The sequence below is a fragment of the Canis lupus genome, chromosome 5, assembly GCF_003254725.2.
Source record: "Canis lupus dingo isolate Sandy chromosome 5, ASM325472v2, whole genome shotgun sequence".
NCBI classification, from domain to species: Eukaryota; Metazoa; Chordata; class Mammalia; order Carnivora; family Canidae; genus Canis; species Canis lupus.
In genome coordinates this window covers 65849637-65862359 of record NC_064247.1, presented here as the reverse complement: position 1 = coordinate 65862359, position 12723 = coordinate 65849637, and the positions used below count along the sequence as shown (strand labels likewise).

At 50.3% G+C, this 12723-nt stretch overlaps 1 protein-coding gene across 2 annotated transcripts in view; it reads right to left on the bottom strand.

The window, feature by feature from the left end:
• FBXO31 (F-box protein 31) overlaps nt 1-12723 on the bottom strand; it is a 44353-nt gene that overhangs the window by 5163 nt on the left and 26467 nt on the right. For both annotated transcript variants that reach the window (XM_025427053.3, XM_025427054.3), the window contains 5 exons: nt 10929-11096; nt 10186-10260; nt 4270-4379; nt 3469-3622; nt 1766-2166 (listed from right to left, as the gene is read on the bottom strand). In XM_025427053.3, coding sequence (XP_025282838.1) covers nt 1766-2166; nt 3469-3622; nt 4270-4379; nt 10186-10260; nt 10929-11096 — 908 coding nt within the window. The remainder of the gene's footprint in view (nt 1-1765; nt 2167-3468; nt 3623-4269; nt 4380-10185; nt 10261-10928; nt 11097-12723) is intronic.

The following is a 12723-nucleotide window of genomic DNA, read 5'->3' as shown; positions in this document are numbered from 1 at the left end:
GTCCTTTCTTTTATGACCACTAAAAAGTTTGCAACAGTTGAAATTACACTGGAACACCACTTGTAGGTCTCCTCCAGGAAAAACTGAATTCAGCCACTTTTGTGGTAATTGTGTAACATGAAGAAAACGGAAATAGATTTTTCCCCAATGTAAGATAACAGAAGAGTACACGCACTGATCTCTGTCCTGGTACCTGGCACAGAGCTCCTGAAACCCTTGTAAAACCCACTAGGAGGTGACACCCTCCCTTCTGGTGACCAGCCAGGAATAGAAGCTTAGAATCTTCAGCAGCCCCGCCATTCTCCAGACAGGAGAGGGGCTGGAAACGGAGCTAATGATCCACCGTGCCTATGTGAGGAAGTTCCACAACATCCCAAAGTATGGGGTTCAGGGAGCTCCAAAGTGGGGAAACCTACACCCCAGTTCCACGGGGGTGGGAGCTACTGGGCTCGGGACCCTACACATTTCTTCATCTGGCTGTCCACCTATATCCTTTCTCACTTCCCTGAGTTCAATGAGCCACCCCAGCACCTCAATCAAACCTGGGGAGGGGATCACAGGAACCACCCCCCCCCCCCCCCCGACCCATAGCTGGTTGGTCAGAAGCACAGGTGGGATTGGTGTCTGAAGGGGCAGGGGCAGTCTTCCGGGTCTGATAGCGTCTCTGGGGGACAGAGTCAGGAGAGAGTCAAGTGGCCCAACACCAAGTTGGTATTATGGAGAACTGCCTACTGGTGTGGGGGGCACCACCCCACCAATTGACACTGTGTGCTCAGAACCAATTAACCCGCCAAGCCCACAAAGATACCTAAATCCTCACTTGGGGTGCTCAGCACTCTGCCCACACTTATTCTAACATGATGCACTGATTAGAGCACCGCCGGCAGGAGACAGCAGTCAGCCTGGAAGTCAAGCAAACAGGTCTTTACATGTAACTGGATGAACATGGAGGCCAGGCAGCTGAGATGCCAAGAAATGGACAGGTCATCCCCTCGAGACATCCCCTAGGACAACTAAGCAGAGCTTTCTGCAATGATGGAACGTTCGACACCTGCACTGTCCAATACATGTGTGGCTGCTGACACCTGAACTGTGGCCAGTGTGATGGAGGACCTGAATCTGTAGTTTTATTGATTTTGGCTCATCTACACCTAAGAAGGCCTGAAGTACAGAGAAGAGAGCTGGGGCAGGAAGGGCCTGAGTGGCTGTGGGCAGTGGCTCAAGACAAAACCATAAGAATAGAAGTCAAGTGAAAAGCAGGCTTTCTGAGCCAGGAGAGAAACCACAGGAGGAAAGAGGGGCTGATACTGGAGTGTGCTCAGACCTGCTCAGCAGGTAACTACAAGGACATCCAGGTAAACTCAAGCCGGCTTCTGGGGGACAGGTACAGGAGAGACGTCTTCTCCCCAGCTGTTTTCAATGCCACCTGCAGACTCACCTGTCTCCCTTTCACCTAACGAGGCCACAGAAGGCACTGGGAAGGAAGCCTCATGCCTGGAGGTTTAATAAGGCCCCCTCGAGGCTCACCGGGGGTGAGAGGTTGGGAGCCTCCCAAGTCTGAGTTGTGGCTGTGCAGCCCAGAGAAGGGCACTGTTCATTGGGGGCCAAGCTGGGACTCCACCAGAATTGTCAGGGTCTCCCCACCTGAGTGCAGGGAGCCCCCACACTGGCCAGCACTGAGCCTGGCCCCCATTGCCCATCTCTGTGCCAGGTGGTAAGGCAGGACTCCCCGGAAAGCCTGTCACGCCTGCCCTGGCATTCTTACCACATCCTGCAGGTGCGGGGATAGTCCTCGTTCCTCGAGCTCACGCCCACAGGCAACACGAACGGCTGCCCCTGCCCTGACTGGGCGGGCTGCTCAGGTGCAGGTGGAGCTGCAGCCTCGGCCTCTCCATCCCGAGACTCCCCGCCCTTCTCGGCAGGCAGCTCTGCGCTGGGCTGGGCAGGGCCCCGCTGGGGCTCTCGGGGACTCTGCTGGCCTCGGCCCTCACCGTCCTCGGGCCCATTCTCCTGCTGCTGCTGCTCCTGACGGACCTGCTCCCGAACCTCCAGGACGATGCGCGAGAGCTCATTGAAGTTGCGGAGGCTCTCCACATCAGGCAGCTGAATACGGTGCATGAGGTCGATCTCCACTGTCTGCTGCCCAGCAGGGATGTTGGGGTCCCCCTGAGGAGCGAGCGTGTGGCTGTCAGCAGGGCTCAGGGACCAGCAGAGACACATTGTGCGCAGTTTCCAGCCTAGATCACACTTCTGGACAAATCAGCTCACTCCAGCAATCCTACTGACTTAGCAGCAACCCCTCTGAAGTAAGACTATTTTAGAAGCCCTTAAAAGTAAGTGCCTACAGCAGGCACCCTCATCTGTGAAGGAATCTGTGAAAACAGGGGCTAAGATCTTGTGAGCGAACTCGAGAAGGACACAAGCACCTGGCACAGTGGCTCATGGGCACTCAAGAACTCCAGATATAGGGCAGCCCGGGTGGCTCAGTGGTTTAGCGCCGTCTTCAGCCCGAGGCCTGATCCTAGAGACCTGGGATCGAGTCCCGTGTCGGGCTCCTTGCATGGAGCCTGCCCCTCTCTCTGTCTTTGTGTGTCTCTCATGAATAAATAAATAAAATCTTAAAAAAAAAAAAAAAAACTCCAGATATAAAAACCTCCCCATTCTAGAAGACTGAGGGTAAGGGAAAGGCACAGACCCTTCCAGGGTCAGGCGGCAGCCCAGATCTGTTTGGAACACACACACACCTGAGCCCGAACCTAGGAAATGCTCCAGGCCTCAGTCCCACCAGGGGCCCCAGTACTGGGCTCTGCTCACCAGGAGGCTTCCCAGGGCACAGGGACCCTGGCCCATCAAGGTCTAAGAGCAAAGCTCCCTGAGAACAAAGGAGAGGCACTGCTCCCCAGGAGACTATAGTGCACCTGTGAGAAATGCACCCCAACTACGTGTAGGATGGGTGAGCACGGTGTGGATGGTGCCCATTTGTTCAAGACCCCCATTCAGCTCAACAACCCTCCCACTGTTTGTGAGCTGCGGAGGCCAAGATGGGAGCCTGTGTAATAATGCAGGACATCTCCAATGTGGCCACACCTTACAGTCCCCAGGGAAGCTCATGAAGCCACATACCCAGCCCGCACTCGCCGCCCCCTCCGAATCAGAATCTGTAGGGCCCAGCATCAGGGTCTCCTCAACATCCCCAGGGATTCGGTGTGTGGCCAGGACTGAGAACCATGTGGTAAAGCCACCTTGGAAATGCTGCAAATCCCTTGGAGGTCTTGTAAAAAGCAAAGCCTGGTTCAGTGGATCTGTAGGGCCCAACACTCTGCAGTCCCAACGAACTCCCCAGTGCAGGGGTGCTACAGGTCCAGAGCCCACTCTGAGGAGCCAGAGTGTAGCCCAAGTCCTGCTACCACAAGGCTAATAAGATGGAGTTCACAGAGGTGAGCCCACCAAGGCCGCACCCAGACTCACCGTGATCTTCGTGCCCCTGGCACACTTTCCATGGAAGCTGAGCATAACAATCTCTAGGCCGTGGCTGCCATAGGTGCCTTTGAAAAGGCCGGGTCTGATGAGGTCATCCGGGTGGCTGGGCGGGAGGTAGATGCGGCGGTAGGTCAGGCAGTTGCTGTGGGGGGAACAGGGGGCATGAGAGCAGCTTGGCGGGCAGGAAGGCCTAGTATAGCCAGGCTTAGGTTCCTCTAGGCCAGTGGGGAGCAGGGACACCCTACATTCCTGAGCCACAATCACTCCCCTCAAAACACACGCAGGGCACATTTCACACCTCCTAATTCTGACAGGGCTTAAGAGCTCATGTTCGCTCCACCAGCACAAGGGAACTGCGGGGGTAGAGCTCTCTACAGAGGGGAAGGGGATACTACTCCCACTCCATCACCCTAGCATAGGAATCCCCAAAACTGCAAAGAGGATATTCACTGCACAAGGGGCCATTTAAATGCGTCATGGGGACAGGGGCAGAGGCTGAGGTAGGGAGAGCAACTAAGGGCAGAGGCCTCCCCCAGTAGACGTGGGGAGGCTCTGGCACACAGGCCAGGCTTGTTAGAGCACACTGTTAGTAGATGATGATAAATCAGATAGCAAACAGACATGGAGGTAGGGCAGGGTGGTTGGACACTGTGTTCACAGTACCCAGAGAGAGCAAGACTGTGCTCACAGTATCCATAAAGGGGGAACTCAGTAACCATGAAAGAGCACTGGGCTGACAGTACCCAGAGAGACTGTGCTCACAGTACTCACAGGGCAGACTGCACTTACTCATACTGACTCGTGTAGATAAACTTCATCAGGATGAGCTCCTGCATGTGCTCATGGAAAATGTCCTCCAGTGTCCGCCCCCATTCTTCCCTCAGCCATGTTCGGAATTCCTTCCAAGAGAATACAGATCATGAAAACCAACATGACTCGCATGGAAAACTCACTGTGACACTAGGTAGATAAAAGCAGCGTTCTTACAGCTGCAGGTGATGCCTTGGGTGCACCTGTGCCAGAGTACCAGGGGGTGGACGGTATGGAGATAAAGGATAGGAAGGAGGAGGGGGCTGCCACACTTTGGTCTCCCAGTCCTTGACCTACTTCCTATGGAGGTCAGCCACCAATGAAAAGTGAGGGGCAGGGATCCCTGGGTGGCTCAGCAGTTTGGCGCCTGCCTTTGGCCCGGGGCGCGATCCTGGAGTCCCGGGATTGAGTCCCACGTCGGGCTCCTGACATGGAGCCTGCTTCTCCCTTCTCCTGTGTCTCTGCCTCTCTCTCTATGTCTATCATAAATAAATAAATAAATAAATAAATAAATCTTAAAAAAAAAAAAAAAAGTGAGGGGCTCTGGTCCCCATCTTCCCAGAGCACTCAGGCCCAGACTTCAACAGGCAACAACCATGGGATCCCTCCAGGCAAGGCTAGGGCCACAGCCCACATCCAGAGCTCCCAGGTAGCAGCCATGTGAGCCTCACAGCTGTGGCCACCTAAGGGGCATGTGGAATCTACACTGAACCTGGTTATGGGGCTGCTGGTCACACTGGCTGGCTGCTTTCTGCAAGATAGGTATGGCCAGAGGAGAAGGCAGGTGCCTTCACAGTTGTTACACATTCAAAAGTTCATCTGTAAAAAGGAGTTTTTATAAACACTGCATCCTCAAAGTTCAGTCATTCATTACAGGATCAATGCAAAGGATGTTTAGTACTTAATAGCCTGATTCTGTGCATTTAACTTAATCCATAGCTCTGAGTTCTAGCTCAATATAGCATTCCTATTGACCATCCAGAGTTAGCTCCACAAACAGAAGCAAAAGCAGTTTAATAACAACAGAAAAACCAAGAGAGTTGTCATCTGTTGATTGCTTTTTTTGTTGTTGTTGTTTGCTTTAATATGTTCCTTGCCCAAACTCTGGCCAGACACAGAAACCCCTCCCTGCAGTGACTGGAGCACACAGCGAGTGAGCCACAAGCTCAATATCCGCAAATCAACTGAAAGTTTCTGTACTAGCAGAATGAAGTTGGAAAAGGAAAAGTTTTAAGTCCTATTTCCAGCAGGCTCAGACAACACATGACTTGGGAATACATATTAGAAAGTATGCACAGGACATTATGACTCACTCTAAAGCCGCAGTAATCAAGACAGTGATATGAACATCAGAGCCAACAAATATGTCAATGGACTGTTTTGAAACAGTCCAAAAAACAGACCCATTTACCTGGTAAGTCTCTTTCCAACAAATACATCCAAGCCACCCAACAAGAAAGGAAAAGTCTCTTCCACAAATGACACTCCAATAACTGGACATCCATGTGGAGAAAAGAAACCACAATCCCTGCCTCACACCACACACAGGAAGTTACTCTAGATGAGCCACAGACCCAGCGTGAAGCTACCAAACTTCTGAGGAGAGAGCCTCTCTGCAGCTTAGGGATAGGCAAAGTCTTTTAAGACACAGAAAATAACTATAAAAGAAAAAACTTGACAAATTAGACTTTACCAAAGTCAAAACCTTCCACTCAAATGGAATAAGGCCCTAAAAAATCAAAACAGATAACAGATAAAAATGGAATTGAACAAAGGTAATGAGCAAGGATTTTATGTCACCATGGTAAGTAATCAGACTTGAGCTAAATACTTGAAGCTGGCTTGTGAAGAGTCATAATCTTGTTTACTTTGCATGAAAAGGTCAGAGTCATTAGAACCAGACCCAATTACTCAGAACAAAGACCTCTGAGATATGTTTATTATGAAATTACCTCATGAGATATGCATGCACAAGGAAAAACAGAGGGGCCCAGAGCATACAGTACAAGAATAATCTTTATTCAACGCTTGCTCACCAGGTGCTGGCACTACAGAATCATCACCTTTATTTACACAATGGCCCAGGCTACAGGTGCTCACACCTTCCCTGTACTACAGATGTGTGGGGGCTGGGAGAGTTTGAGAAAACTTTCTAAAGTCACCCAGCTAGGAAGCAGTAGAATCAGAGCTACTCTGAAGTTCACAAGCTAACTGGCCTTGTTTCCACCAGGGCTAACTCAAAGGCCAGCAGGAGCACAGGAGTCAGGGGGCTCACCCAGCAAACTAACAACACATAATAAGAATTTAAAAAACCTTCAGGGCCTTTTACGTGGAAATCTCATTTCTGTATAATCCAAAATCCAGGGAAGGTTTTTGCATAGAGTTCAGGCAGCTATAGGAATAACACCTGGTGGCTCTGCCAGGTGGCTGTGGCCAGCCAGGCACTAAGGCATTCCCATGCAGAGCCCTACTCAGTCCTCCAAACCACATCGGTGTCCACAGGTAATGCTACGGCCCTATTTCACAGATAAGGACTGAAGTTCTCAGAGAGCAGCAAGTCACTAGAGCATGCAGTCAATCACCCTATGGATGGAATGCTGTGTTAAAAATAAAGTTTCTAAAGAATTATAATGAGACTGGAAAATATTTCTGGAAGAGCTAAAAAGCTTAAAAAAAAAAAAAAAGATCCAAATTAGAAGGAGTTAGATCGCAGTTACATAAAATTTGGAGAACAAGAAGGTATGACGGAGGATGAATGTGGGGCTGCTCCTGGGTAGGGCTCCCATGATTGCATGTTTGATGGTGAGAAGGCATTTCAGTATATAAGACAAAGAAACAAAAGCAACTTGTGTCCGGTCAAGGAGTCTAATGCCAGAGTCTCTCTACGGGACTAAGTGCAAAATGCACTGTGAGCAGGGCCAGCAGAAGCCCATGGCCTAGTCAGGAGGGACAAGAGATGCCCACAGCATCACAGGGGGTGGGGCCTGGCCATCCTCCCTCCTGCCTCTCTGTGCAGTCTCTCCTCCTCCAAGCAGCCTCTAGGTTTCTAGAAGCCTCAGGTTGGGGGTTGGACAGGCACAGGATGAACAGGGAAGATGGCGGCTGGGCCTTACCTCATCTGTGAAGAAGGCCAAGAGAGATGAGTTTGTGTAGGCCTGAGGGCCTGCCCTGCTCACAGGATCCCAGGAGAGGGACTGCAATGTGCAGAGCACACAGGTCACCCAGGAGGTGTCATGAGGGGCAGGCTGAGGGCACCACAGCCTCAGCCATCAGAATACACCACGATAGTCTGGACCTGGCATTCAAAGGTGGACACAGCAGGTTTAGAAACCCGGGGACTGGAGCTGCATGTGACAAGTGGGAGGGATGGTGAGCAAGACACAGTGTATCAGCCAGAGACCCACAGAGCAGCTGTGGCCTTCACAAGAAAATGGATGGACACTCACTGGTTCCTTTGTGGGCACAGGGCCACCAGGGCATCCCCAAAAAGCTCTTGGTGCCACGGAGAATGGAGGAGATGCAGCATCAGGCCATCCCCTGGGAGTGTGAGAGGACTCCCTCCTCCGCTGGAGGAGATGGCTCTTGCCGCCCTAGTTCCCTCCTAGCCCTCCTGGCTGCCAGGAGCCCTCCGTTCCCTAGGGAGTACCACGTGGCCCTAGAGTTTTAAATGACCATCAGCCATCCGAGCACAAGGCAGCCAGAGTGCAGGACTCAGCCTTTCATCTCAATGTCAGAGCTACTGGGACACATGGTGATGTCCCCCTACAGCCCATCCTCTCTCCCTGGGGCCTAAAGCCATTCCCTGTGGAATGGCTTTCTGTGGAACAGAAAGATTCCACAAGAATGTGCAGACATTTCTGGCTGACTCACAAATCCACAGAACCCATTCCCACATGGCCGAAGTGAGAGACAGGAGAGGGACAGAGAGAAAAGCAGCAGAGAGACTGCACACAGCTGAGACAAAGTGACTGCAGGGCCAAACTGCAAGCTCTCCCACCACCTGCTGCAGGCAGCCCGGCCCTCTGCTCTGCCTGAAGACACAGCGTCTCCCTGACCTTCCACTCTCCATGGGCAAGGCAGGGGAAGACAGACCTCTGACGACAAAAAAATTTCTGGATAAAAATATACCATGAATCAAAAAAAATTAAAAATATATATATATATACCATGAGTCAAACTAAAAGAGAGAAACATAAGAAAAAGTGATTTGCAACTCACACCAGAAGGACTGATGCTCTGATATGAAAAGAAAGCTCCTACGAATCAACTAGAAACCTACCAGCACCAGAGAGAGCAGTGAGAATGTTTACTAATGTCACAGAAAAGGAGCCACGTGGAGCCCTAACCATGCCCTAATCTCAGCCTCGGTCAGTCTGGATACCAGCAAAGTTTTGTTCCTACCCACAATCCACGTGTTCTTATAGTTTCCACAAAGGGCTTGTGTTATACTTTTATAACCAGAAAATATACCATTCCACTTCAAAATCAGTGAGCCCACACACAGAGGCAGCTTATAAGACCTCTTCCTGATGCCAGTGTGTTTCCAGAATTACACTACACTACATGGCCTTTTTAAGGTCAATGGCTGAGGAGTTTCTATTCTCAGAATACATGTTGACCTTTCTCACTGAAACATGGACTGGAGCAGTCATCTGTATGCTATGTGCGTGACCATACAGGCAATCCTCAACGGCACTGTTGTAAAGTGAAAATGCATCTGCGTCACCTGTCACCTTCACACACTGTATATTTGAGCAAATAGGGCCTCATCTACCTGCAAAGGGTTCCAGCAAGCATTTGTGTGCATTCTTCAGACGCAGACATACATGCATATGATTTTATGTTACACCTCCCTCCAATTCTCTGGCTAACAGGGAAACCATCAGACTCAGAACCTAAGAAATGCACACCCAATAAATAAATATAAGCTCAATGAGCATCCTACACTTTATTTTTTTTTTAAAGATTTATTTATTTATTCATTCAGAGAGAGAGAGAGAGAGGCAGAGACACAGGCAGAGGGAGAAGCAGGCTCCATGCAGGAAGCCCGATGTGGGACTCGATCCCGGGTCTCCAGGATCACACCCCGTGCTGTAGGCGGCGCTAAACCGCTGCGCCACCAGGGCTACCCCGCATCCTACACTTTAAAAGTTCAAGTTTCTGTTTTGTTTTGTTTTTTAAAGATTTCATTTACTTATTTGAGAGAGCATGAGAGAGTGAGAGAGTGAGAGCACAAGCAAGAGGAAGGAGAGAGGGAGAAGCAGGCTCCTCAGTGAGCCAGAACCCCAACAGAGGGCTCGATCCCACGACCCTGGGAGCCAAAGGCAGATGCTTAACCAACTGAGCCACCCCAGGTGCCCCTAAAAGTTCCAAGTTTTTCTTAAGAATGTTTTGAAAGGGCAGTATGACTTGGATCCTCAGAAAAGGAAAACTCAAAGGCAATGGAAAACTATCCATGCAAATAAAAGGAAGTACAAAGAAACTCAGAGGTGTGGCTCACAGGTGGCCTCCCGGCTGCAACACCAAGACCTAGGAATCTCAGCCGCCAAGCCCAACCATGGGGAGAACACAGAGGCTCTAAAAAGCCCCCTGGTCTCCCTGCAGACTTACATCCAAAAAGAAATCTCCAGCAGCACACAAACATTCTCACCAAAGGGGCAAAAGAGAGCCAATTGGAGGAAAGGATTTCTCTTGGGTTTACACATTCTAAGGGGTGACAGGGAAGAAAAGCCTGGGCGCAGACACACACACACACACATTCCTTTCTGATGGAAGGGTCAGACGCACATGTCAGGATGAGCCGGGGAAGACAGCCCTCTGCTGGGGGCACACTGGGGATGTCAAGGCGTTTAAATTCACATGTGCACCATGTGAAGAGAAGGGGTACATGCTCACCTCTTGCCTCCCACCAGACATCCTGTGGTGGTCTGTCTGGTTGCACTTTGTGGAGAATTCGTCCTTCTTCACAATCTTGAGCATTCACAACAAAGGAGAGGGAAATGAATCAGTCACGGCACCCCCACCAGCCAGAGCAATACGGTCAACCTCTCCCACACCAACATAACCCACATGCACGCAGAAGCCCAAGATGCCACTGAATCCTGGCCAGTCCAAAGAGGGGGGTCAGAGCCACCTGAGCATGCACTTCCTCCTCAGGAGACAGTGCATGTACGTTTGCCCAGGAGGACATCTTACAGCAGAAAAAAGGGACTGGTGCTTTCACAGTGTGTTAAGTAACACACATGCTTATTGGGGTGGCCATCCACCAAACTTCTATCAGAGAGCACAGTGTCTTATTCCAAGTTCAAGTTCATATTCTTGCAAAAAAGAAACCAGGGAGCATGGCAAAAACAACAACCCGTTTAAACTGAACGCAGAATCCATGAAGAGTCCGAGCAAGTACGTCTCTGAGGGGCTGCATCACAGCACCTGCACATTGATAACGCACCCCAGGGTGGGGCTGAGCCCCCACTTCCTCCCATGATCTCTACTCAGTGTGGACACAGGTCTGTAACTGGGAATACCACAGCCACTCAGCCAGCACTGTGCCCCGGCTGCCACTGAGACCAGGGGGGACAGAGGAGCCCTAGTTCCTTGTCTGCACACAGCTATACACCTAGGGAACCCCGAGCGCTCACCTGGATGTGGCCATTGTGGGGCCCTCTGTGGCCATACATGCACTCCACCGTGGCAGACTTTCTCTCCATCAGGTGGACTCTGAACAAGGGCTTGAATCTCATTGGGTCATCCACATGAGGGTCGTGAGGAGGCAGGTACATCCAGCCAATGATGAACAGGCCATCAACCTACAGTGAGGAGAAAGAGCACAAGTCCACGCAAGGTTCAGGAGGTGGTGCTGGGGCAGAAGGTCCCACCCTACTCCATTCACAAGAACCATTCTCATCTCCATACTGCGGCCCCATGGAGGATCTCAGAGCTGGTGAGCATCGTGGTGCCCCACCTAGCACACCACAGCAAGCATGGCCCACCTACCAAGTGTCTGTTCATTAAAAAGCAGCTCTCTACTGCAAACACGGGTCCTTGACAGCACTGCATCCTAACTGAAATCTTCTAAGAGATTAGAACTTAAATGTTTTCACCAAAAAAGAAGTGGCCTATGTGTTAACCCCAGATTTGTGCACAGAGTGTATAAATACCAACCACCGAGAAGTACTCGTCATGCGCCTTACACTTCTACCTGCCCAGTGTTTCTCAATTAAGCTGAAAATAAAGAGAAATGTACCTGCAGCATTATCCACAACAGCTAAGATATGGAAGCAGCCCAAGTGCCCACCGACACCGATGAGTGGATAAGGAAGATATGGTATATATACACAATGGACATAAAAAAAAAAAAAAGAAATCTTGCCATTTGTAACAACATGGATGGAGCTAGAGGGCATAGTGCTAAATGAAAAAAGTCAATCAACAAAGACTAGTACTGTATGATCTCACTCGTATGTGGAATTTAAGAAAGAAAACAAACCAAAGTAGCAGAAACAGATAAATAGAAAACAAAGGATATTTTCCAGGGTGGGGGGCACGGGCGAGATGGGCAAAGTGTGGGGAAGTACAGGCTTCCAGGTGTTTGAGGAACAGTCATAAAAGTAAGACAGTGAGAACAGGTAACAAGTCAGCAGCTCTTGTGAGCACAGCGTACAGACTATGCCACATAGCTAAAACTCATATAATACCATGTTCAGCTACACTTCAGTAAAAAGATAAATTTTTAAAGAAAAAAATAAGCAAATTTTGTTTTAAAAATTGAAAAAAGTAGTTTAACTTTTGGAGCAAAACATTTGCAAGTTTTAGAGAGAGCAGCCAGGTCTGAAGTAGGGGAACAGGCCAGATGATGCTAGAAAAAGGCCAAATAAAAAAATAAATAAAAAAAAAAAGAAAAAGGCCAAATAACTCAGGATAGGAGGCACCTAGTCAGCATCTGACCCATCAGTGAAAATGGGGGGCTAGTTCTGGCAGCAGAGACCCACACAGCACCCACACAGATGTCACGGGGGGCTGCTGCAGACCCAGTTCCCAGCAAGCTGCTATGCCTAGGAAGTTCTCCTGGCCTCAGGGAGACAGATGCAGACTGGGCCTCGGGCCGCATGCACCTCTAGACTGCGGTGTAAGGACAAGGCCCACGTGCAGGAAAACAGCCACATTCTGTAAAGATACACACAGTACAAACAGATGAAAGGGCATGGGCCTGGGATCTGCTTTAAAATGCCTGAAAACCAGAGGCAAGGGAGGAGACCAGTGCTGTGGGCTTGCCATGCTCAACAAGGAGGGATTGTCAGCGCTGCTGTCACTCCTCCAGTGAGCGCAATGCGGTGGCAGGCAGACAGTGGCGGAGATGAGGTCAGAGCAGGAGTGGTTCCCCAGGACGGCAGGCCGCACGCTCCCCAAGGCCAGAGGCCCTGCAGTCGGGGGAGC